This window comes from Ischnura elegans, chromosome 5, assembly GCF_921293095.1.
Source record: "Ischnura elegans chromosome 5, ioIscEleg1.1, whole genome shotgun sequence".
NCBI classification, from domain to species: Eukaryota; Metazoa; Arthropoda; class Insecta; order Odonata; family Coenagrionidae; genus Ischnura; species Ischnura elegans.
The window spans coordinates 90,812,250-90,839,329 of NC_060250.1; the positions used below are offsets into that span (position 1 = coordinate 90,812,250).

General features: G+C 37.5%; 1 protein-coding gene and 1 long non-coding RNA gene across 3 annotated transcripts in view; one reads left to right on the forward strand and one right to left on the reverse strand.

Annotated features, from left to right (window-relative positions):
• Nucleotides 1–19,080, forward strand: part of LOC124159246 (protein nessun dorma-like) — a 36,975-nt gene extending 17,895 nt beyond the window's left edge. For both annotated transcript variants that reach the window (XM_046534925.1, XM_046534923.1), the window contains exons 2-11: nt 1,901–2,070; nt 3,778–3,867; nt 5,640–5,830; nt 7,418–7,586; nt 8,779–8,979; nt 13,396–13,532; nt 13,686–13,992; nt 14,574–14,799; nt 16,338–16,501; nt 18,405–19,080. In XM_046534925.1, coding sequence (XP_046390881.1) covers nt 1,901–2,070; nt 3,778–3,867; nt 5,640–5,830; nt 7,418–7,586; nt 8,779–8,979; nt 13,396–13,532; nt 13,686–13,992; nt 14,574–14,799; nt 16,338–16,501; nt 18,405–18,528 — 1,779 coding nt within the window. In that variant the 3' untranslated portion in view covers nt 18,529–19,080. The remainder of the gene's footprint in view (nt 1–1,900; nt 2,071–3,777; nt 3,868–5,639; nt 5,831–7,417; nt 7,587–8,778; nt 8,980–13,395; nt 13,533–13,685; nt 13,993–14,573; nt 14,800–16,337; nt 16,502–18,404) is intronic.
• On the reverse strand, nt 2,104–3,853 carry LOC124159248. Its single transcript, XR_006864934.1, has 2 exons — nt 3,765–3,853; nt 2,104–2,468 (listed from the first exon to the last, which is right to left on the reverse strand). It is a non-coding gene; the product is annotated as an uncharacterized LOC124159248 (long non-coding RNA).
• Nucleotides 19,081–27,080: the final 8,000 nt, after the last annotated feature.

A 27,080-nucleotide genomic window follows, 5' to 3' on the forward strand; every position in this document is an offset into this window, starting at 1 on the left:
CGAATATTGGTGATTAGACAGACCTTACTAGGTACAGGTACTATACCCCCAGCAATCCTAAGATGAAGTTATTTTCTTTCCCTTAGCAATCTACTTTGTGACAGACTACATTTTGACATAGTCCCCATAATCTTATTTCCTCTCCCTCATTTGCTTATTTAATTTACTTAGCATGATTCAATGATATTTTTCAATTTGGAATTCTGCCCGACCCAATTTAACCTGGACTCTCTACATTTTCTCAAAGTTGCAACTGTATCTTCCATTAACGGTTCTTTAAAAGCTAGTCTGCCCCTCAAAATTTTGTTCCACTAATACTTTCTGCAATATGTTGAATTCCCTCTAAGTTCCTCATACTTGCAGACACATACCAAGCTCGTAAGTATGCGCCACCTCGAATGTTATCATTGGTCTTGTGAGAGAGGGCAAATTACTGGTGGAGATACTGGCCTGGACCTCTGTACCCCCAGCTTCCCAGCAATCATGAGAGCTCTGAGACACTTACTTGTCCTGTGCTTTATTGAGTTTTTCCACCCTGCCATCCCCCTTCTTTCCAGTGTTCCTGTGTTAGTGATCAATTATAAATTCCCTTATAAATAACAAATAGTTTTATCCCACATACCTGCTGGTTTTTAAACCTTAGATAGTTTGGAGGGGTTAAATTTTAACCCACACAGTAATTTCATTGTATTTTTGTTGGTAAACAACTTTTCCTTTGTAAGCTTTTTTTAAATATGAGTTTTACACTGATATTCATGCAATAGTAAAGTAATTTGCCTTTAATTTACACTTTTGATAGTAAAAGTACTTATTTTAATGGTAAGTAAAAGTACTTATTTTAAGGGTCATATTAGACCCCACTTGTCTAACAACATGACCAAATTTAATGTTTTTCTTCTTATTCAATGCAAAGTTTTCGTTAAAACTTAAAAAATGCATTGGTGTAAAGATGTATTTAGTAAATTATGTAATTTTATCAAACTGCTACCAATAATAAATTGAAAATAACGATGTATTTGTGCAAGGTTACATGTATGCTAGGTAATGGAATTACTGGTTGTGAATGGTGGACATGGGAGAGACCATGTCGTAGAATTCAAATGATAAATTTGATGGTTTGGGTTGTGGATTTAATATTGCCTCCAATAGGTAGTAAATTGGGATCTTTTTTATTTCCTAATGCTTCTTTTTGAATCGCCACTAAGATTACCATAACTTTCATTTATCCTACTCTCCCTGCAGCATTCCATTCCATAAATTCTGCTGAATTCCTACAGAAAATAAAGTCTGTCATAGAAACATTCAATAATTAAGTGGAGTATGAAATTCATGCTTGTTATTGTTACTAATTATGCATGTCGATAATGGAATAATTTACTTCATTCACTTTTGTTTTCGCTGAATTTTTTGGCAAAGTGAATGGAGAACGAATCCTCTTTGAAAAATGTAGTCTTCATATGATTTTCAGTCAACATTCTGCTATTTAGTTATTCTCCTCTCATATACTGTTTTAAGTGAAGTATGTAGTTTGGTAATGAAAAGAAGTTTTCTTACCTTATAATTCTCTTGTGTTAGGCTATTAATTAATTAAAACATAGGAACACCAATCCCTAGAGTGCTCTTTAACTGGTGATGCTATGACGTATTGTGCCATTGTTCAAATTTATAATTGTGATCAATAGACTATGAGGGTCTCCTACATTCACTCAAATCCAATCCATAGATATATCCACTAAAGAATTGCATACATTGCCATTGGTATGCTATCTTTGTTCTTCTATTGTAAGTTTGATAAGTGTCATTGTGATATTTATGGAAATAATCTTCCTCCTAGCTATGCTAGTTCCTTTTTACTGTCATCTTACCTCATGTCTAATATTTCTTAACTCATTTATCACAGGTATTGTCCATTGAGTTGGAAACATTTTCTGCAGTTGTGGAAGTCATTGATGATGATGAACCACTGTATGCTACTAAAAGACTCGCTGCCTTGATTGAACTGTATCCCATTGATCATGGCAATGGTTTTATTGATGGTTGGATCTTGGCAGATGATTTGGATAAATTTAGGTTAGTTTTTTTCTATATAAAGATACTTAGCCATTCACATTTTTAAATGATTATATTTTATGTACATTATGGATGAAATTCGAGCTAAATATTTTCATGCAGCATCTTGGTATTACATTTAACCTAAAATCAGCTTTGTCTTGAAAAGACAGGGATTTTAACAATGATATTCTCCATGACATATTTTTAATTCTCTAATGATCGGTAGAAACCCTTCATCCAGAATTCATATGTATCATCTATGCTAGAAGATTAATAGAATGATGGCTGAGCTCATCATAGTACATGGGAGCCTCCTCTATGGTGTCAATAGAACTCAGTGAATATTGAAGTCATGGATTCAGAGTGCACGCAGGCCCGTCTGGCCCACCAGGATGTGTTCTGGTGTGCCTCCCTGGCTGGAAAATGAAAAAAATAAAAGTCATAGATGGTATTATGTATTTTACTCTAAATTGATTGTTGCAGCTATCAAAACCCATCCTTGCTTTGGTTGCAGGAAAATAAAGATCTCTCTACAAAAGTGGTATATCAAACACAAATGCCATCCATGGTAATGGTGATGCAATGAATAATCTAAGTTTGTAGAAAAACTTACTGCACAAACGAAACCAATGAGTGCCCCAGACTTTGCCTGTAAAAAAAAGGCAAGACTTCCGAGTTTGAAGAGCTCTATCGTTTTAAGAAGCAACTAATTTAAATGCAACAAAAAGCATTGGAGAGACTGAACAATTTTACTTTGGATCATATTCACACTTTAAAAAATTCTCTGCCCTGCAGTATTTCTTGTACTTAATACTTACTCAAAAAGCTACCCATTTTTGTGCATAAATTCCCATTTCCCAACGTTGAGCACTTGGTATGCACATAGTTTTCATTCCTATAACTTGCAACTATCATGTATGGAAGCTATATCTATTCCTGATTGCAGAAAACAAATTGTTTGTACCACAAAAATTAAAGAAATTTTTGTAAACAATGCATACTTATGCTAACTTCAAAATCAATGGAGCAATTTGAAATTGCTTGGTACTTGCAATTTGATAGTGCTGTACATATGTATATTTTAAGCAATGCCGGTACGTAAGGTATTGATACTGTTAGCTGTTGTCAAATTGTTGGCAACCACGTGGGCCCTTCCTCCTCCCTCTCCTGTAGCTGAGCTGCCAGTACTGTTAACCAAACATGCATATAATACCAAATGGTATTGGCCGTACAATTGGTATTTATGTAATCTAATTTTTCCACTGCAGTGACAGGCAAGCTCAGTCTTCTCCCCACTCCGACAGAGCAAGATACGCTGGCCTTAATGTAGTGGCTCTTTCGTAAAGTCTCCATTACCTTGAGCCAGATAGTCATTTAGTTGAATCATTAAATTATGTCACAAGGGCTTCAAAGGTGTAGCATTTAGGTAACTTTCGTCATTTTATTAATTCTGCCACTCCTGCTACATAATTTACTTATGAGACAGTGGTGTATATTCATGTTAAGAAAGGATGGGAATCTCTCTTGTTTTAGTTATTCAGTGCTATCAATGATTGCAAAAGTGGAGTTTATTTTCTTTTTCACTGCCTTGGGAATTAAGTTTTTTATTTATTGTGTAGCAATTATGATGAGGTTTGGAAAATTATAATTGGTCTTTGCACGAAAAACGGCAGTTTTTTCATCAAAGCATAAAAATTAAAAAAAGTACAAACTTTTCGTTTCCAGGTTCTTCTTTGTACATATGTGGTATCCATGGGATGAGACTGATGGTTCTGAAAGTTGGACAGAGTTGGTCTTGAAGAGACGGTTGGATCTGTAAGTAAATGTTTGTTTAAAGAGAAATTGATTGCATAGTGTGGAATGTGAGGAGTTTAATCAGCTCGCAATAAAATCACCATTGAGTCATTGTTGATTGTGCTTTGAACAAATTTTTTCTCAGGTTAGCTTTGGTCAATGATTATTCTAACCCATATACAGCGTTCATACTGTTCAGGAAAATGTTTGGTATCATGGGCTTACCCAGAATCAAAACTGGGGGAGGGGGGAGGGCAAAACTAGCTGTGGTCGTTCAAGTTATAACTTTTTTGCACAGAAAAGATTAATGAAACCAAAATTTCAAGGAAATTATGACAGCAATTTATTAGTTTTATAATTATTTGCTTGGAAAAATAATGATTTTTATTTTAGTTCCATGTCTTGTACTAATATCGTTTTTCCCTAATGGAAAATTTGTTCATAACTTTTGTTTTGAACTTAATTTATTTTCGCTTCTGGGGGGGCAGTTGCCCCCTCCTGCCCCCTGATGGGTACGTCCACGTTTGCCATGTAAGATCATGGTCAGGGAAATACTCCAGAGGCCCAGCAAATTAATGAAAATCCTGGATGGAGATGCAGAGCGTGTCGACCTTAGAGTGCCATGGCGGGCATTTTGTTGCCATCCTTAGTGGGCGGGAAGGGGTTGAGCGGACTTGGCTTTGATCATCATCAACAGTCATTACTCCTTCGATTGGTCTGGCTCAGCTTTCCACTCAATTCTCCTATCGGCTAATCATTTAACACTGACATAATTCTTTTGCCTTACATCCGTCATCACCTGCTCTATGTGCCTCAATCATAGTCTACTTCAGCCGGTGTCGTAGCCATGGGGGAGGCCTGGGGGGTCCGGATTCCCCCCCAAATATTAAAACACAATTAAAATTAAAAAGAAAAACTTTGTGGTTTCACATTAATATTTATATTCACAAATATTAATGTGAAAGCACAAAGTTCTTCTTTTTAATTTTAATTATGAATCGCTTTCACCAAGTTACGCCTCAAACAATCAATTTTATGAAAACACAATGACTCTCCTTCATAAAAGGGAACAAAATTGAAAAATCTTGAATTTTCAAGAGATTTCTTTGACAAATGAAGTTTTTTTTATTGTGTAAATGGTTAATATTAGTTAAAAACCCTCTACTTAGTACCCTGTTTTTTTTATTTTGCCCCCTGATTTTGGACCCCCCCCCCCAAACGAAATTCCTGGCTATGCCACTGACCTCTGCCATTCTTCTCTTCCACCTGTCTTCTCCAGGAGCAGCCTAAGAGTCAATATGAATTCCCTCATGGCCTTGATTTTCCTAAATTTGAATTGGTTTTCATCGAGGAACTCCTACACTCTATTCTCCTGTAGATCTCTCATGTTAATGTTTATGTCAAGCATGAATCATTGGGCTTATATGGTCCTAAAACCTTTACATTTCTCCCCTCCCTTCATTTTGGGAATAGGAATGATGATATTCTTCGTTATGTTCCTTGGTATATTTCTTGTTGTTACATGTCACATGTGGTTGTGTATTATACTTGACTTTATATGTAATATTTATCCTAGTACTGCTTTACTTCTTCACTTTACTTCACTGCTTCACTTTATTTACCTTACTGCATTTTTCCATGAAATCCCTGTATGAGACTGTTTTGCCACTGATGTAAATTCAGGGGAGTGCAAAAAAATTCGTCCTGGAAATCAGGGAATAGTCAGGGAAGTTAGAAATTAAAATTTGAAGTAAATTATATGCTACTCTTCTGAGGAAATTCTTTATTTTCAGCTTGTATGATATGGTGACTGGTGAACTGAGTGAAGAAGATTCCACATGGATCCGAAATTTGATAGCCAAAGCACGTTGGAATCAGGTGGAAATTGATAAGGCAGCTGATGCTATAGATGAAGGTGAAGATAGTGCTATCAGTAACCGTTGCAATGGGAGCTTTGACAGTAGGGAAAGCAATGTTAGTGAAGGTGAGAATATGTATTTTTGATTCATTCTCTTTTAATTGACACTATGTTGGATGAAAGTTTCTCGGGTTTCCAACCAGGTCAGGGTCTACATGGAGCAGGCCGACGTTTCATTGGGAGACTTTCCCAACATCCTAACACATTTTGGCATCCATCCATTTGACACTAAATTTACCAAGTCTTCACTGATTAACTTCAAAAGGCCTTTTTGGAATATTTTCCTTTGTATAACTCCCCGGAGAAGAATATTAAAGGAATTGCTCTAAGCTATAATATTTCAATGAGCTGTTGTTGTACTGAATTCATTCAAATTGACCCAAATATTTTTTCCTGTGTGCAACCATCCACGTTTCATCTTCTGAGGAGATGACCAACTTAGGGGTATCTATCATCTGACACTCCACTCTATAGATGAAATATCTTCTGATCTTCTCCGATACACATAATAAATAAAATGAATATTTTTGGCACTCAACTCATTCATCACCTATTACTAAAATTACAGACTTTGCATGCATCCACAGTAATGGGGAAAACAAAGTCCATGATAGGGATATGCTGTGTCCAAAAGAAGTGCTCAAGTAGATTATTATTATTTAAGTATTCTACCAATTAAGGTAGGTTTCCATGAGGTATAAAAAATCATTCTGGAAGTCTCACCTTCCTTGAAGCACTTCCCTCTTTGATGCACTATAAGACCTACTCCCTTTCATTCTATCTAAAAATCCTATTCTCCTCCTTCTTCTCTCTTGTTTACCTAACATTCTACCCTCTAACAGTGTGTTCAACATCTCCCTCCCCACTAAGTACTCCCTCCATCCATACTTCCTGTCTCCTCCATATCTCATCTGGAAGCTGCCTCTCCTCACCCACCATGTCCAGTATTACTTAGTTCCTCCTCCTCTCCGACCGCTTCACATTCTCCATTCCTCTCCCCACCTACACCTTTCTTGCCCCCTGTCCTCTCTTGTCCTCTTTCCTTAGTGTCCACGTTCCCACACTGTATAGAGCTGCACCCCAGATCCGACTCTTCATTAACCCTCTCTTTAAACTTCTCTTCATGATGTCCTTAGTACTGCATCTGATTTCCTCTAATGTGCTACCCAAATAATTGAATTGTTTTACCTTCCAAGTTTTTCCTGACCTACTTTTACCTTGAGTCTCACATTCCTAGCTTGCGATGCTTTACGAAACCGCATAACCTTGGTTGTCTTGGGATTAATCCTCATCCCATACTCCTCGCATCACTTGTCTAACTCATCCACTAGTGCCTGAAGCCCCCTTTGCTGACTGGCTAATGAGCGCCTGATTATCCCTGAACCTCGCTGATTTATACATCATTCCTCCCACTTTTACTCCAGCTTCTGACTCCACCCACCCTTCTCTTACTATTTCCTCAGCATACACGTTAAAAAGCAATGACGATAGAGGACGTCAATTAGATACTCGATAAAAATTTGAACCTTCTTTATGTTATAAAAATTACTTGGTAGAAATACGTGAGTATGCCACATGCCCCGATATTGTAGAGATTAACAAAACATAGTGACTTTTGACTGATGTTTTGAAAACTCATTGGCTTTTTTGCAGAGGAGGAAGTTCTACCTTACCAGATAGAAAGAATGGATAATCCTGATGGTGAAGGTGAGACAAAGTCAACAGAAAATGAGGAATCCCATGTTGCTCGCCTGTATGAACTTCAGAAAGAAATGAAATTTATCCAGGAAGAAGTTGAACTCCTTGCTAGTTCTAGTGTCAGGTACTCAGTGTAATCTATGGTGGAAGATGTTTATGCAGTTATTTATTTGCATAGTTAAACTGATCTGATAGTCTATGAAAATCTATTGGATTGCAAGTGAGACACTGCCAGTGCTGTTCAAATTTATGACTCACAATTCTACGACGAATGGCTTGGTATTAATGGGTTAACGCCAGAGTCATTCTTTTTCCATTTTTCATCCAAAAGTTTAACACACGCAAGGCATGTATTTTACTTGTGGTGGGCAATTTGTGAGTGAGTCAATTCAATTTTCTGAATCCACAAGTTGACCTTAGCAGTTGAGTCATATATATTTAACATTAATAACTCCTGTTGCTCAAACAACTCCAAATATTTGAGCTCTTTCAGAATGTGCAAATCAATCTTTGCATGTGGCCCCTTCTCTCAGGGGTGGATTGAGGGGTGGGGGTGGAAGGTACACACCCCTAGTCCCTTTAATTCCTTTAAAATTATTGAAGCTGATAATTATGTATTAAGGTGGTTTTCCAATGTTAGGTTTTATTTCACTTCATATATCATCTAACAGTGCCTAAAGGTAATAGGAGAATCTGTAAAAGTCATTTGCCAAAGTAGACCCACTGAGAGGTATTTCATACCTCCACTGCAAAAATGCTCAACAATTGCCCACCGAATTAAATCTGCTCATCTAGTAGCCCAACAATATGAAGTTAAACGTACTATGTGGAAATAATCCAAACAAAATCAGAAATTTCAAGAAAACATTCAATTACTACATATTTCTATCAATTGGTGCAAGAAGTCATTCAGGGCCAGTGGCAAAGCATCTGGTCATCTCTGGATTCCTCGATGATTAAACTAAAATGAAAAATATTAAGAAGACTTAAGGTTCACGGGCACATGGGCCTTTTCCAAAGCGTGGCTGCTTCCCTCTTTCACTCAAAAAGCAGGCTTGAAGGCTTGTGAGCTGCAAACATTGATAGCATAATACCTACATATGTATGAGTCAAAAAAGTAAATCATGAAAATGGTAGTTGAGATTTTACGTAGCGCAACATCATCAGTTGATAGTGGATAGGAATTCACTGACAGTATAGAAACAATTTTCTGATAATGGTGTATCTATATTTAATGTAGCCTCAAAACCCTATGTTCAAAATAAGTTCAAAAATCTCTGGGACTGCCGATGTCTACAGAAAATTTTTACTTTCAGGAAGGCATTAGCAAAGGAGAAACTAAAAAGATGCCGACAGTCGATGGCAAAGAAGCCTTGCATCACTCTGGGGAAAGACACTCCAAAGGAAATCCCTAAATATTCAAGGAGTATTGTTGCTATCTCCGGGAAGAGCAGCATTTTTGAGCTCCAATCATTCTTACGCCTAATTGAGGCAAGATATCAGCAAGAAGGGAAATGGTTAGTATAACTTGGTCGTATTAATTTATACAGTGAAACCTCGAATTTACATTCCCCCATTATACATTTTCCCTGATTTTGCACCGTTTATATCAGGTCCCAAACAATACCGCCTTTAGAAAATGATACTCTATTTTACAATATCCTCAATTTCGCACTTTTTGTAAGTGGTCCATTCAAAAGTGTAAAATAGAGGTTTCACTGTATTTCGCATAAATGCTTTCCTTTGATTTTTGATTGGCAATCACTGCCAGGCACAAAGTAATTCTAGCAAGAAGTATATTTTAGAACTAAATATTTCCCTTCAGCCAGCCACCTTTTGTCTTAACCTCAGGAATTTTAGTGTGAAATTTTTCATTCTGACGAATCTGGTAGGAATGAACATTTTTTAACGGAACACATTCCAATTGCCTTGCCAGCCACCCATATAAAACCAATGTGAATAATTCTGATCATTGTCAAGCACATCCCCCAGATGGGAATGAATGGATTGGAATATATGTGCACTTATGAAGTATTGACGTAGGTTTGGAGGCAGGGAAGGTTGGCAGAAAATGTAATTGTGCTTGAAATATTTGAGTCTGATGGGTTTAGAGGGGAATGATGAGTATAGTTGAAGGTGATCACAGCAGGCTGGGGAAAGGTCCAAAAGGGGAAATAATGATAGGGCAAGCATTCACTTACAACATCTCTATTGTCTTAAGGCCTGTTTACATGATACTTTAACACGTACGAGTTAATGTCTGTTTGCATGAATGATTTTTGTGGACCGGAACGGAACGTGTACAAATGCACGAAACCAAATTATAACAGGTTCTATTTTCTGTGCATGCATTTGCACAAGTTGGGTGGTTACACGGTGCATTTTGGTGTTCATTCTCGATAAGAAAGATGATGGCTGCTGGATTGAACCCTAAAGAAACTCGACAACTGAGGAAAAAAGGGAATCGTAGGAGAGCGTTGAGTCATCATCGTCAATTCTTGTACGGGAAAATAGTATCAAAAATTTTCTTCATCAATTCATCCGAAGAAAATTAAACTGGCGAGAAATTAGCCGATTTGTATCTCTACTTTCCTCATGAAATAAACATTAAGGACTATAACCTCAAATTGGAACTTCTTCGGGGAAAATGCGTCTGCCAACTGTAATAGAGGTATATGCAAGAACCAAGCAACAGCAATGATCGTTCCCGCAACTTCAGCTGACGCAAAAGTCATAACTTCGTAAGATAAATCAAAGCTAGTGTACCAGAATTACTTACGTAGACAAAAAAAGATGCTAATTACTGTGAATAAGAAAAGAGAGGTGTCATCAAAGGGCCTTATTTTATTGGAATGAAAGACTATACTCTTGTCTGATGAAAAAAGGGAAGAGGACTTATCAATACAAGTTTAGAGGGGAATGTGTGGTGTTAGTTGAAGAAACAGGGTCCCACTTTTGGAGGTTTGCCTCCCCCGTCGGAGGATTAGCAAAAGTTATAAAATCTGCGATTATCGAATCCTTTCCGAGTGAAAATTAGATACACAGAATTAAAAAGGATTTGATTATGATGGTACCAAGCGTATACCGCCCAAAAAGGAGGCATCATCCCTTTGCTATAAGCATAATTCCAACATCCCTTGCAGTGTGGGTAGACTCTTCTCGGGATTCCCACCGGGTTAATTTTTCCATAATGGCCAACATTTCAAGCTCCGACTGGGGGCTCATCCTAAGGGATAAATTTTGTTGAACCCCGAAAAGAGTTTACCCACATCATTCGCCGGGAAAGCATCAAATCGTATTTCATCCCTTACAGTGGTCTATTTGCTAATTGCACTATGCTGACTTGGATTTGCGACATAAACGTTGGGAGGGTAATCTAGGGACCCAATTTGCGTTTCTGCAAGGATGCGTTTGGCGACCAATCCGAGATTTTTTTAATTGCTGGATTTTAATATCGACGTAAGGGCTGATGATATATTGGAGAGAGACTCCGTTTCCTTTGGCTATATCTGAGCTTAGCGCTGTGGAATTTAAAAATCTATTGATGAAAGTTCAAATTTAAATTTCAATATTCCTTTTATTATACATACGGACGAGAGATTCGCGAAAGAATTTACCAAAACTTTGTTGACAGCAGCAAAAGACGAGGAATGACACTAACATAAGAAATACAGACTGGAAAGCAGGTGATTGAGTAATTCCTTCGTGATTGTTCCTCACCGGACGATGCTGATACATCAAATATTAGTAAGACTAACGAAGAAAGACGCACTTGGTGTGAATTTTGTTGCATCTGGGGCGTTCGAGAGGGGAGCGGGGAGGGTACGCCGGCGGCCTTCGCCCTTATTCATCCATTTAGTCACAGCTGTCGGACAATACCGGAATAGAAGTGCATAACCTAAGTTCCCAAACCTTCATAACCACTCGAGAGGCGACTTCATAGACCGTAGTCTTCTTTCCTGCGTGCGCAGGTCTAAAAATATTTCATCACTTCTCTAAAAGTTGGTAACATCAATTTGTTTAACGCCGACGAGGCGCCAAATAAGGGACAAGTCGTCTCACTACGCATCGTTTTTTACCTTCTACCATCTTCTGATTTATATTATCAAAGATAAACGACCTCCTAGCAGCATGCGGGGGATGAATTTTGCTGTGTTAGAGGCGTGGGAGGGGGAGAAGCGAGCGTGGAGGGGAAGGGATCGGCCTGCGGCTGAGGTATCCGCGACGCTGCGTGGGCGTTGGAATATTTTCTTCGCGGACGCGGACTCAAATTAGGCATTTTGTGGCTAAACGGTGGCAGATACATCAAAATGCACGAAATTTTTGCCCTAAAAGTGCAATAACTCGGCAAAATCTATAGGGAATGACCATTAAATATTATATTTTTCGAATTTTGACCCTCCCCCCCTAAATTGCATTTGAGCGAGGGTCAGGGGTTCACGAACAGGTCTCAAATTTTTCAGGCCTTATTTTTGATCGGTCCCACAACTTTTTTTCATTGGGCCAGATGGATTTGAAAAAAATCTATTTTTGCGATCCGCCCTACCGTACGTGTTAATGTACCGTGTAAACAGGCCTTTAGGACTCAACTTTGTGGACGTTCATTTAAGTTAATGAAATGAAAAACTTTGTTGTATTCCACTAATGTATTGTTAATTTTTCCCCTAATTTAAACCTCTCTCCCATCCTAGAAGCCTCGTTAACCCTCACAGAAAAAGAATTAACCCATAATTCTCCCCCGCCCCACACTCCCGTGGACACTCTCACCACTAGCTTGGTCACGAACTACCCTTCAAAATTCAAACATGCCAACGGACATCCACCCTACCCCTCCTCCCCCATCTAGAAGTGTCCACCCCTTCCACTTACCTTCTTCCTCCCCTACAACCTGGATCAAATATAAGAACCATGCCTTTGATTCTACTCTTTGTATCTGTTGATGATGCCGCTGCGTTGAAACTAATCATGCCTCAAAATAAATTGGTGGAATACTAAAAAGTTTTATTTTCATTTCATTAATATTATCCACTTTTGATATTCTCTTTACATTTGGCATGGTAAAATTTCCAGTTGTTTTAATTGTTTTGGGCCATGGATGTTGTAACAGCTTCAGACCATATTAAGTATCATTTTATTAGTAATAGAGCAACAGTTTCACACTGATCCAGGACAACATGAAGTAAGCTTATTCTGAAAAATCCAACAGTGAAGCTGTTTTCTGCTGACACTCTTTGAAAAGTAAAAAAATTTTTATGAAACATAAAAAACATTTATTGATTTGATGAAACAAATTTGTTTGCCCTTTTACTTACCTTCAAACATCTAGATGCAATTAAAATAAAATGAAGAAATATCTTATGAGTATACAATCTTCGTAAGATGTAAGGGAAACAAAAACTAAATTAAGCTCATTGAAACCTGTCGTTTTATGCAGTGTATGATGTATGGCATGCTTTCTAAAAAATTAATGAAACCAATTAATGGCATTTACCATTAATGAAATTTAATGGCTGCGAACAAGTTGAATTCTAATTAAGACAAATAATATAAAATTTAGAGATAATTCTGAACCATCAATAAAATATCTCATTGTACATTACAAAATTTGTTTTTAATCATGGTTTTGAGTAGTTAAAGGTCATCAAGGGAACGATTTTTGGCGTGATAGTAGCATAGTTTCTGGAAATCGTAGTGGCATGCAATAGTGTGTGGTAGGTACGAAGTGATTTTTCTATTCTCTATGGAATGAAGTGAAGGAATAACATGCTGTGAGCCATGATTTAATTTCCATCATACACATTTGATGACAATTTTTATCTTGTGGGTGTGTCAATTTTGGCTTTCCGTTTAGTTGAAAAATTTTCACTCTTTTATTCTATTTTTGGTTGATATCATTCATGGAAAGTAATGATATTTACCATTTGAATTTTTAGTGAGGTAGAAGTTTATCCAAAGTTCCAGTTTGCCAAGGATGTGGTCTCTTGTGCTGAAACCACTTTTGTTCTCTGCTCTGGATTCCATTCCCTAAATTCAAGCGAAGATTTTCTTCTTCCTGGCACTACTGTTGGAGGTAATATATTTGCTGTTTTATAATACTGTCTTTATCTAGCTTGTATCATGACCTCATTAACTAACTTGTCATGGAGAATCATTTAAGTGCTCAAAGTTATGCTAGCTATTGCTTTTATTCATTTGATTGTATTGTCTTCACTTTATCACGCAGGAATATCTAGTGATATGAAAAGTGCGAAGACAACAATTTTTGGACACTCATTAGGGAGAGTAATGATCATTGTTGACTGGTCAAAGCTTAAGACTTTGCCAGTAAAACAAAGTTCCATGGCTAGATTGGAAAATATTTGCTTTGACCCTGTTGGGACTGAGGCAGTTTTGTTGGTGGAGTGTGGCTCTGTGTCAATTAAGCAGTGCTCTTTTGTCCATGAAGATACTGAGCGTGTGCCATTGATTGGAGACTTATTGCTTCCTTCTACTAGTATATTGTCATCATTTGAGAGATTTGGTCATCAGTGGTAAGTTTAAATCTTTTTTATTTAATCTTTTCGTCTTGATAAATTTCAATTTTAAATATCTGGTGGATGCTTTTACAGGTATGCACTGTGGCTTGATGACTGTCTTGCATTGAAGTTGCTGACCCATTTGACCCTGAATTTTAAAAAATCAGTTCTTCTTCATATTTTTTATTCTCTTGTCAAATAATCAATTGCTTAATTATAGCCTCCTTTTGATATTTGTAACCCCAAAGTTTTCAGTTTGTTTTCCCAAAGGTCTTAACATGGTGTATGATGTGGTTTTTGTCACACCTGTTTAATACTGTATTAATTTTGAAATTAATTGGATTTGTCACAGTTGTAATAATTCTTAATTGATATTATATAGGTACGATTTTGCTTTCAGATGACAATTTAATATGCATGTTTCATAATGGATACTTAATTATGTACTTATAATTTATGCCTAATTTTTTTAAAGTACCCCTTGTGCCTTTTTTATCCCACATTATCAGTGGTACTTCACAGAAACTGTGTACTTAACTATGTATTACTTGCTGTTATCAAGTAGTAATGTGTAAAAATTTGTATAATCTTCTCAGTGAATCCTTTCAAATTCCACCTGGATCAATGTTCTCAATGCCACCACTGCCTGCTACTGCTGCATTTGAAGTTCCACCCAAACGAGGAATAGCAGTAGGAGCTGGAGGAAAACTTGTAGGCCAAGGATGTTGTTTTGAAGGACTCCACATAGGAATAATTATTTACTCCAAAGCCAAAGTTTATTTATCCAATTGCAAATTTGTCAGCTGTCAGGTGGCCATCAAGGTAAGTGTTTTTCCATTTGAGAATATTAATTAAGAAATTACTCTTTCCGGTCTTACAGTAGGTCTGCCAGAACATCTACAAGCAGTAGTGGATCCAGGATAGGGACAAGGGGGGAGGGTTAATTATGGGGTGAACTCCCAAAAGTATTGCGAGTCCAAACAATAATTGCCATTCTATCTAGTGTAAATAGGATGTCCAAGGTGGGGTCTAGAGCCCCCATAGCCACCCCCATAGATCCGCCACTGTCTACAAGTAATATTTTTTTTATTAGGAATGTCTTGGAATCTGTGTAGACTTTTCCTCTGTTATCTGTCTGAAATACATGGTGTTAGTTGAAAGCGAAGTTAGGATTTATTAGGAATTCCTGAAATTAGACAATCTTAGCACCTTAGGAATGTGAAAGCTTTCACCTGATAAAAATATTTGCGGGAAAACTTGCTTCAATGTTATTAAAATATATGGTGAATTAATATACTATGTAATGAGTGTATGAATTATTTTTCATAGTCATAAGCAGTTATCCCTCACTCAACATGAATTTGCTGAAAGCTGTTTTCACTATCACATGAGTATCTATATCTCAACGATTCCCTTCACTTAGTTCAAGAAATCATCCTGATTTATTTCAACTACAGAGTCAGTCAAAACTCTCATGTCACCTGTTTATAAACAAGAGAAGAGTTAAAGAGAGAGCATTACATATTTGCCATTCCAATATACCCAGCTGGCACAGCTTACACTGCTCCACATGCAAAGTAGATGCGAAGTGTATACATATAGGCTCTGGTATGGGATATGCTGTGGTGTGATATTCCCTTTTCCCTCCATTGTTCGACACACACCTGTGCTGATTTAAAATATCACTTTCTGCTGTTGCAGGTTCGCTACATTTCCCAGCCTGCTCACTATCATATGTTTATGTAACGTACAATTAAACTTCAGGTGTGCATGTGTAGCATTTCATAACATAAACAAATTTCATTATATCCACATAAACGAATTGAAGTGGTGGTTACCAGCATAGCTCAACGAGAAAATTAATTTATGACAATAATATCGTAGTGTTTAATGTAGGCATATGTGTGAAGCCAATGCTTCTCTTCATTGTCTTGAATTTTTATGATATTGTTTCAAGGACCTATTACATTAGATTTAGAGGATATGTTTGAAGTGGATTATCAATATCATACACAAAAAATGTTGTGGAACCTCCTAGTGTAATTGCAACATAAAGATGTTCATTTATGTTAAGGGAGTGTGGTTTCATTCATCAGACCAGGCATTGCATTGAATCATCCTAATTACACAATTTGACTAAAATTATTTTAAGTGGCATTTAATTTAAAATTAATTTAAAAGGCAGTGCACATCTATTTTTATGTAAACCCACAGAAAGATGTTGATACAGTGCTTATGAAAGCTTTTTATGTCTTAATATTCAATGAAAATTAACTTGGCATGAGTATGCATTGTTGATGTTTTTGGAGTGGAGTATTCCAATATTATCCATTAATTGCCTCTTTAATTTAACTTTATAGGTTTTTAAAGGCTCTGAGTTGACAATGGAGAGCTGTAGTTTTGAGAACAGTGGCACTGTTTCTATTCAAGTATTTGTTGGATGTCCAGATGAACAGGAGGAGGCAGTCAAGGATATTATGAAAGGCCAGAAGGAGGTCTATGGTTCAAGTTCACTTTTAGACAGGTAGGATAATCGTGTGCATTATTGCATTTAATTGCTATAAACTTATGTGGTAATCTAAAAAAATTGTATTTGGCTGTTCGTATCCCATGGACAGAAGACTTGCGGGGGCTCATTCAGGGAGTGATAAATTTTGGGGTGGAGTCATTTGAAGGAGGGGGTTCAATGAAGACTGTATCTCCCAGCGACATGAGCCATTTTTGTTTGAACCCTAACAAATTTGTAAAATTTCTGTAATTTAGGCAACCTGCAAATTTCAAGGGGCTTTAATGACGGAGGATAATTCTGGAACAAAATAAATTCCTTCAAATGTCGACTTAAAGGTATATTGACGCATTAGCGTTAATGAAAATAAATCTTGGGTTTTCCAGGAGGAGAAAATGCAAAGAAACATGGTTTCTATAGAGAGAGAGTTTATAGGTCAAAATGACCTCTGCCTGTTCTGTTTTGATATAGCAGTGATTAAAAAATAATTCTAGGCTTAAATAATCCTGAGCATATCTTCGAGTGGCAGTTATGAGCTTGCGGATGCCATCCGGGGAGCATTCAGTTCTGGAACCTCCAAGTGCCCCAGAATTGACCGCCTGACTTTTAAGAATGTTTCATCCACGCTGTTTAAATTTATCCACAATTTCATGAATAAAAGAGGACTCTAGAAACAGGCCACACGCCATGCATGCAATGACTAAGCTTAAACGTCACTCTTCGCCACTGGGTACCAGAACCACTTTCTTTAGGAGGTGAGGTTGCTGCTCCTGGAAAGTGGCAGTGAGTGCCTGGTGTGGAGATGGGTGACTGCCTATGCAGTCATAAATGGTCCTCTGAATCCTTATTTAGCCTGACCCTAACTTGGTGTTGGCCTTAAGCTAAGGAGTTGGAAAGAAATCGCCGTATTTTATACCCACTTTCTGGACTTGGGATTTCATAAATCAGCCTGAGATGTAATAGTCTTCAAATCACTTTTGGCGTGCCCAGTACCTATTTCTAGGAGTTGGGTGTCTTTCAGACAGTGGCGGCTGGTGGTAATTTATCTAGGGTGTGCATTAGAGCAGATATAGGATGATTTAATTATATTATGTTAATCCTAATCCATGAGCGTCATATTTCGTCGTAATAGAGTACATAGCAAGCAAAACATATCACTGGTACACTCTACCCTTAAAATTGCATGAACAGAAATAATATTAGCATGTATGAAAACAATTATTCCCAACAAACCTTTACAAGTGACAGTAGTTGAAATTCATTCTCTTTTCCTTACGCCCTATGAGGAAGTAGTGTAGAAAACGGCTATACAGATGGCTCTGTAGACGGACTAGGATCCTGGGCGCAGGTAGTGTAGGTGGCGGCTACACCACTACACTACCTGCTAGTCAGTCACCAAAAACATGCGCGTGCGCATTCGCATGGTTTTGAGTCTGCTCTCATCGCCCCTTTGAACAGCACATACCCCCCCGCTTACCTCGTCCCGCCAGAGCTCCCTCAAGCGATCGCACAGACCGAAAATGCGCCCGGCATGATGCCACGGGATCGCACACTTGTAGAGCGGTGAATTCGAAAAGGAGATAGCTGTAGCGTTCGGAGGCTCATGTTTCTTGCATATGCAGACAGTACTTTTATCCTTCGCGTTGCAAAGGAATAGTTTTCTTCTATAATTTATTCATCTTTGGGTGTGCACTTGCTAACATGCGTATACGCACGCGCCACCACTGCTTTCAGAAGGGCAAAAAAAAAATCATAGTGGGTCACAATCACTATATCCTGGTTGGATATGTGAAAGTCTGTTGTCGATCAACTCTCTTCCACCACCCTCTACAATTTTCTTTAGTCTTGCCTTCTAGTCCTAAACATGCATGTGCATATTTGAAAGTGACTGTTTTTGAAAAACTTTTCATTGTGTTTGCAGGATATCTGGAATTGATATATCTGGCTGCATTTTCATATCTGGTGAGGATGTGAATGATGTGATTCTAACTGCATATAATGAAACAAATGCACAATCCTCATTTGGTGGAAATGAGAGCAGCTAGAATGTTTGAAAAGAAATCTATAATGTACAGAAGGGTATGAGTGCATACTGTCTCATTGTGATAAGTACCAGGGAAAGGAAATACTCATTATTTATATTTTTATATTCTAGATTGATCTTGATTGTATTTATTAGCTCAAATTTTATAATGTTATTAAGATTCAAAGAACTTCTGCTTTTATTTTATTGTTTTTAGCATGCTGGCATATTGCCCCTTCTGCTTCCTATCTAAAACAAAGTTATTATTGTTCTATTTCTGGCTTACATTTCATGCCAAGGAGATAATGTTAGTTTATTTTTTACCTTTTTATATTGACAGGTCACCAGAGAATGATATTCTCTTGTTTTATTTTTTATACTACAGAAATGTTACCCAGTAATACACCATTCAACTGAGAAATTGTTTCGTTAACTTTTGCTTTTAGCTATCATTTTGAGATTTAATTGAAATAGTATTGTTTAAGAATTATGTTATCTATTAATATATAATCCTAAAATTATTTAAATTGTTGCGTGAATTTGAATGTTTCAATAAATAAATATTTATCTTTCATTTTTATTGTTTCTTTAAATTTTTATGCTTTCAATACATTTCTATTTCATTTTTCAGAGGGCAGGGAGATAATTTTTATAAAAATGACTATTTTTCTTAAGTTATTTTTTTCTGAAAGTGTGGGTGTGAAGGAACTGATCCCTTCCCTTTCAGAAAGCCCTAGGCACGGCAATTAGGCAGCCAATTTTATAGGCCTCACAAAATGCATGGCTTTCATTATTTTATGTTTTTTCTGATATGTATATGGCGAGAATGGAAAAGGAAGGCTGTGAATAAAATATATGGAACAGGTAAAGAAGGATGTGAAAAAGGAGAAACACTAGCTGTGTATATTAATACAAGTATGTAATTATGTATGATGTATAATACTAGTATGAGTGAAAATATTAGCTGCTAGGAGAAATGAGTGGAGATCTGCATGATACCAATCTTAGGATTGTTGACCAGTGATGATACTCAATTATCAGCTAAATATCACATTGGTTAGAGGATTATAATCATACTACTTGCCTTACCATTAATGGAGTGTAAAGGAAGGATATATTGATGTTAAGGGAAGGAGTTCCAAGGAAGGGTAGATGAAGGATAGTCCTACACTTGCCCTAACCTTAATGGAGTGTAGAGGAAGGTTAGACTGATGGTAAGCAAAGGAGTTCCAAGGAAGAGTAGACGAAGGATAATCCTACCCTTCCCTTAATGGAGTGCAGGGGAAGGATAGATGGATGGTAAGAGAAGGAGTTCCAAGGAAAGGTAGGCTAAGGATAGCCCTACACTAGTAGCCCTATATGGGTATATTTATTCCTGTTACCAAACAGCTCTTATTTTATGAATAAGCCTCGCACTAAATAGATGGTAGGCGAAGGATTGACAGATGGTAAGCAAAGGAGTTCCCAGGAAGGGTAGATTGAGTATAGGCCTACCCTTCCCTTACACTCAATAGATATTTGACGAAGGATCGACAAATGGTAAGTGAAGGAGTTCCCAGGGAGGGCAGATGAAGTATAGAACTACCCCTTCCTTACCCTTAATGGAGTGTAGACGGATGGTAAGTGAAGTAGTTTTCCGGAAGGGTAGAGAAGGGGTTGTTCTCCCCTTCCCTTACCCTCCAATAGGAGCGTAGAGCGTGGGTTTAGCAAGGGTAATTACTTATCATGAAGGATACTACCCTTCCTTTACCCACCATGGGTGATTTTATTTTTATCAGGGCTGAGATGTCATCACTCCCAAGATTCTAGATTCCCACCCGGCCTCACCTTTCATACCTTTTCAACATCATTTCGAATTAGTCTAATCTTCCAACCAGATATTGATCAAGCAAGCTAATTTATAATAGTAACAAGGTGAAAATGAAAAAGCAGGAGCAATTTCCACAATTTTACATTTATTAATACGACCGGTTTCGCTTTTCAGCATCATCAGACCTGATGATGCTGAAAAGCGAAACCAGTCGTATTAATAAATGTAAAATTGTGGAAATTGCTCCTGCTTTTTCATTTTCATTATGTCACGTTTCCACTCCATCTCGCCTGAAACCTCAGACTATATTAGTAACAAGGTCATGATTCAAAAAACACTTGAAGATTCCAGAAAATCTTATCCTGGCTAAGGTTAAAGCATGCAATTCTGAAGGTCTAATGCCATGTCGATGTGACAAAATTGATCATTTAAGCCTTCCATTTTTTCCAGTGATGCCGAAGTATCATTTGTACCCTATATATATGCCCTCCATGCCTGAGGCCTCCAGGCACTAAGCTATCCTCTTGCTGAGAAGAAACTTGAGTTCAAATGGGGTCTCACGTACAGCTGGTTCTAGAGCTATTTACTAGACTTCCAAGGTTCTAGAGCAACTAAAGCTGCTTGCGACAACCTTTTATAGTGCATGCCAGTAAATAATGCGATATCACTTAAAGTTAAAACAAACTTATTTATAACTCCTCAATAAGAAGCAAGTCTCTATCTCTCAGCTGAGTAAGAAAATGTTAAACAGACCATGTCCAGAACTTTAAATCACCTTCAATTACTGGTGACGACATAGCTGCTGAATGTCCAACCCATGGCCCTTGTATACTGGTTACTAATCTTCCAAGAGGTTCTCATTGAAATCGGTAGGGGGCGCTGTTGCCTCAATCTTCCGACACCAAATAGTTCCTCTGTTGAACGAGTGGCAGCGCGAGGGTGCCCAGGGTTTCTAGTGGTAGGAAAATTAACATGGCGAGTATAGGCGAAACGCTGACTTGTGGTGTTTTTTTCCATTTTTTCAGTGGTAAGGAGGCCTTCTGGAGGTTTCATTTTTTGACAGTACGAAACTGAGTGTAGTGGCTAGAAAGTGGTGCTATTAGCTCAGAAAAGTCAGCGATGGTTCAGGAGTAGTGACTTGAAACAAATCCCGTGCCCTCGCTCGTAGTGGGATCCCGTTTACTTACCTGTGAACACCATGGCTTACGACAAGGGATCGTTTTTGTGCGTGGTTTTAAGTGGGTATATAATGCTAAGAAGAAATAAAATTCCAAACTGGGCATTATAAACTCCCATTTGTGGAAGGCGGCGGTAAGTACTCTGAATGTTTACATGTTGCATTTTTGAATAAGTTGTTTCTTGTGCATGGTACCTAAGTTATGATAACGGTGAAGGCCCGAAGTGTCACTAATCTTAGCAATTAAGTTTAATAACAATGCAAATGTTTCAACTGCGTGTCCATATTACAGCATTTGTCGAAAATGAAACACCTATCCCGCTCAACATTTTTAGCCGACCTTATTCCAAGATGGCAGAATGTGGTGGACACGTTAATTTTAATTTTGTAAGTAATGTGTGCCGCCTACTGTCCATCGCATGGTACAGTGAGTATTCGCATTTAAATTTGATATTTTTTAAACATTGTTTTGCTCTATCGGAAGTAGAATCAAACTCTTGAAAAGTTATTTTTAAGTTTTTTTATCTGGAATGGACCTGATGTTTTGGTTTGGGTTTCTTGTTTATATACATTACTAGCTGAGAAGCCCTTTGATTTTGAGCAGTTCGGAGATGAGTTAGAGAATTTGCCTAATTCTTTGTGCATTGAAGTTGGCCGTTGTGCGTGAAAATGCTATTGTTTATTTCTCTTCGTCACAAGGTTCATAAGTTTTGTTCATGGTAGCAGAGAGGAGTACTCCTCGATCGTATCCTACTACACACCGCAAATAAGTGTATTTTTTCTCTATCTTGGCCTCTATTTTTAGCGTATATTAGTGCCTTGCAGGGTTAATAGTCTTGAAGAATCTAAATGCATTGCAATTTAAACAACCGATAAATATTCTTTTACGTTATTTTAGCTCGATCGCATAAAAACCACATTTATATGATGATTTTTGTATGACAGACACAGACAAACATTAACTTTTTATGTAGGATTCATAGATAAAGCGTGACAGGTATCTCGCAATGTCGCGCACAAGAATTTCCTTTGGTTGATTTTGCGTTTAACGTAATTAACTTCATTTTTGCTCTGCCATTTCGAAGTGTTCTACGTTCTACTATGATATGATATTTTGGGAATTACAATTAATTATAATCAATGACCGGAACCAATGACTGTTTTACTCGGGAGCTTATAAAGACCAGATGCGTGAATTAACAAATTGAAATAGTTATTTAATAAATGCCTTGCAATAAATTTTCTGGAAATAATTGGATGTCGAGGTTTATCAATTTGATCTGCTTCTACAATTGCTGAGATTTATCGATTCGGTTCAGTGCAAATTATCTGGATAATCAAGAGAAATTGGCCATCTTTCACTGCCAAGTCATAAATGGCCTACTAACTAGCCAGTTGCTGACAAGCCTTACACATCCTGCATGTTTCATGAACAATTTCTGTCTAACCGTGCTACTATTTGAAAATACATGAATGCATATTGATGTTGGATCTGTAAGTGGCTTTGAGAACTAATTATTCTTTATTTTTCCCCAGGATTAACTGATATATAAAACCAGTGAAGCATGAAACTTTGTGAATGTAATTTAATGTGAAGTAATTTTGGGAGATGAAACCTAATAATACTGTCTGGAGGAGTCGAACATTTAGATACAAAGAATGATGTAGACCCTCAGATCCAAATATACTGTATGTCCTCAAGAGAAATACAGCCGCCTTCCAGCAATGTGAGTAAATTTGAAAATATGTAAATGTATATTGATGTCTGATCTGAGCTTGTTCTTTTGAACATTTGTGTCCCGATTTACTCAGAGAAGTAATATGAAAATTTTGCTCTCATATTTATGAATATCACTATTATTGTTTATTAATTTAAGTAAGGTGACATGAGCCCAAGTTTTATTTTATGGATAATTTTTACAACTTCAATGTCCAACATCTGTGTGAGGTTTAGGTAGTTTAGACCATCAAGCATAACATAAAAGTTAGTATATGTACTACCAAGCTTGGGTGATCAATCACCTATTAGAGTATGTATCAACGATGTGTAAGCACACCTTACATCTCGCCATCTTTATTGTTCATCACTCTTACACCAGAACTCTCATTCCCAACTTCTGAGCATGGTGGCAAACCTTAGGACTCAACATCCCTTTTCTCCTTTAAGAGACATTCTTACCCTTACATAAACGTAAAGTCTTGAACAAAAACAAATGCAAATCCTGACACTTACTACACCAATTCACTTATAAACCAAAATAACATTCTTCATTCCAGATAAATCAAAAGTCTTTTTACAAGCTTGGCATATGTTAAATAATCAGCGCATGTTAAATACTGAGTGTTCAGTAAATAAGTAATAAATAAATACTAGTTATTCAGTGATCTACATTTTATAATACTGCAAAGAACTAGATTTATTACATTCTCTCATTGACCTCATCTCTCCTGGAGAGTCTCCTGTTTTCCTGTAATTGTTTCCTGCCATCACAGGATTAGGTTGCAAATTCTTTCCTCCATCTACAGTTGAGGACCTCAAATCCGGAAAGCTTGGGACCAAAGGGTTTCTGGATTTCTGGTCTTCATGGTATGTTTTGTTAATTAATTAATTTATAAATGTGTTCAGGCTCTTGTGCTTGATATTTGAGATCCCTAAGTGCCCAGGTTGTTAGTGTATGTTTACAGAGTGTGCTAACATCCTACTCGTCCCAGAACAAGGCTCAGAGGCCGGTGCCACGAGGTGTCTAGTCGAAACCCTATGCAGAAGAATTTTCAAACATTTTAGATTTCTGGTTTTTTTTGGGTTTCTGGATTCCGTATTTTTGGTCCTCAACTGTACTATATCCTCCCTTGGTGTTAGCTCATTGTAGTTCTCTTCCTTATTCCCATTCTCTTGTTCCCTCTGAAGATATGGTTTAGCATGAGAAGTATTCCTTCTATGAGGTTTCCCTTGATTATCATAAATCAACTCCGAATTTCCATTAGATTCTATAATGGTCACAGGATCTTGTCTAAATGGAGTGGATAGTTTGTTTTCCCAAGCTTGTTTCATTAACACCACATCCCCTGGTTCCACAAGACTAGGCTTTGCAAGACAGTTTAAATGAGCATACAATTTACCATCATCTTTCAACATTAACACCCTGTCTCTAATTATTACAGCTAATATCAGGTTCACCTGCATACATAACTGTAAATCAGGAATTTTTTTACCAAATCTTGCATCCTAAAAACAACGCTGCTGGTGGGCAACCTGTTACCAAGTGGGGAGTGGCTCAATATGAGGATAGGTATATCAGAAGTTCCTCTATCCAACTTATCTTTTATGCGCCAGCAATCCTTAATCTTTTCATAATGTTCCTGTTTTGGCATTCTACCGCTCCATTTGCCCGGGGCCAATATGGTGTAGAAAAATGATGGATAATATTTAAATCTTTCAGAAACCTCTGAAATCCTGCATCTTTAAATGGTGGTCCATTATCTGATGAAATAGATTTTAGCAAACCATACCGTGCGAACAAGCCTTTAGACAGAAAGGTTTCTCGGGTTTTCCACCGGTTGATGTCGTCCATGTCTCCCGACGTTTCGATCTGCGACTTGCTGATCATCCTCAGGGGATCTTCCGAATGCCGTTCTTCAAAAATTTTCAGTATATATACACTCCATCCGAGTTCAGGTGTAACCTGATTGGTTCACGCTTGTTGAGGTTTTCCCGCCATTTTTGTCGTATATAATAGACTTCATTATTGGTCTCCAAGCATTGCTGATTTGGAAACCAGTGTCCCTGTTGAAGTTGTTGCGGTTGACGCGGATCTGAATGGCTTCCTTGACAAGGCGGTCCCAGTAGCCATGTGCTCGGCATAGCAGTTTCGTCTCCTTCCATTGTATGGCATGATCTTCATTGATGCTATGCTCCGCCACTGCAGACTTTTCCGGTTGGGCCAGCCGTAAGTACCTCTGATGTTCCTTCGTTCTGGTTTCAATAGTCCGACTGGTCTCTCCAATGTATTTCTTTCCGCACTCGCATGGAATTTCGTAGACTCCTGGTGTCTTCAGTCCGAGGGGATCCTTTACTCTCACCAGTTGATCCCTGAGCTTTGGAGGTGGTAAATGAATTGTCTTAATATTGTATCTGCCTAGAATGCGTTGTATCTTTCCGGATATTGTGGAGACATAGGGAAGAAAGGCTTTTGCGGTCGGCTCTTCTTGCGGCTCTCTTATGCCGCCAATGGGCTTGTTAAAGGTCCTTTTTAGGGCCTCAGAAATCTGATGTTTGCTATAGCCATTTTTCCGAAACGTAATCTTCAGGTGCTTTATCTCATTCTGGATGCTCTCGTTATCGGGAATCTTCTTCGCTCTGTGCAATAGAGTAGACAACACAGCTTGCTTCTGTGATGGGTGGTGATGACTCTGATTGTTGAGATATAGGTCGGTGTGAGTCGCTTTCCTGTATATGCTGTGTCCCAGGCTTCCATCTTTCTTTTTCTGGATTAGAATGTCGAGGAACGGGAGTTGGCCATTTGTCTCTTTTTCCATGGTGAATTTGATGCTCGGATGCTGACTATTCATGTGAAACCACCGAGAAACCTTTCTGCAACTGATACGCCGGGAAAATCTAAGATCATACATAAGCCTTTAGACAAATAAGGACTGTGCAAATCTAACACTATCAAACAACTTCCCTGATGGTTAGGGGCCAAGGAAATACAAACTTACAATGGTTGACATGGCAATTCAGATCGTACTATTGGTTCTAGTGGGTCACTCCTAGCCACTAACTGACATTCATGGCAGGATCTACACCACTGTTCAACATCTTTTTGCATACTTTTCCTCCAAACCTTGGTTCTTAAAATTTTCTTCATACTAACAACCTCCATATGACCTTTGTGAACTACGACTTGACTTACACTCCTGGAGAACTTTTGGTAATATGTACTATCTACTAACTAAAGTTACCTATTTTCATGGAATGGCCCCTCTAATGGGCCATTCCATGAAAATAGGTAACTTTTGGAAATAAAAATATTTTTTTATATTTAACTTATTGTGTCATGATTGTCTTCTCATAAGGTTATATTATGAGTATTTACTAGGAATTTTAGTCAAATATGTTTAAATATGTAGGTAACCTAGGTTCAAAGTCGTCTCTTCATCAGCTGTTCAAAAATTGCCATTTTCATAGGTTGTGTTGCCATATCAATGCTTGACTAAATGCTATTTTTATGTGTCTTGGTAATTATAATATCAAAATATAGTACAGTATAAGAGTTTCTATCACAAAATTATATTAATTTTGCGATAGTATAATGGTAAAATACAGTGTTTAAAAGTAGATTGTTTCTTTGTCCCGTACGTAACATAAAATATATAAATTTATTTTTTCACAAAGTTTCTTGACAAACAGCTACTCAAAATACAATTTTCTAAACTGGTTTTGTGTCAAACTAAATGATTATGATGTTGTGAAAAAATAATAAAATTTAAACATACCCTAATGTTCAATTTCTTTCTGTCCCGTATGTAACGTTACGTACGGGACACTTCACAACATAATATGCAATATACATAAAAATGAATTCACTAT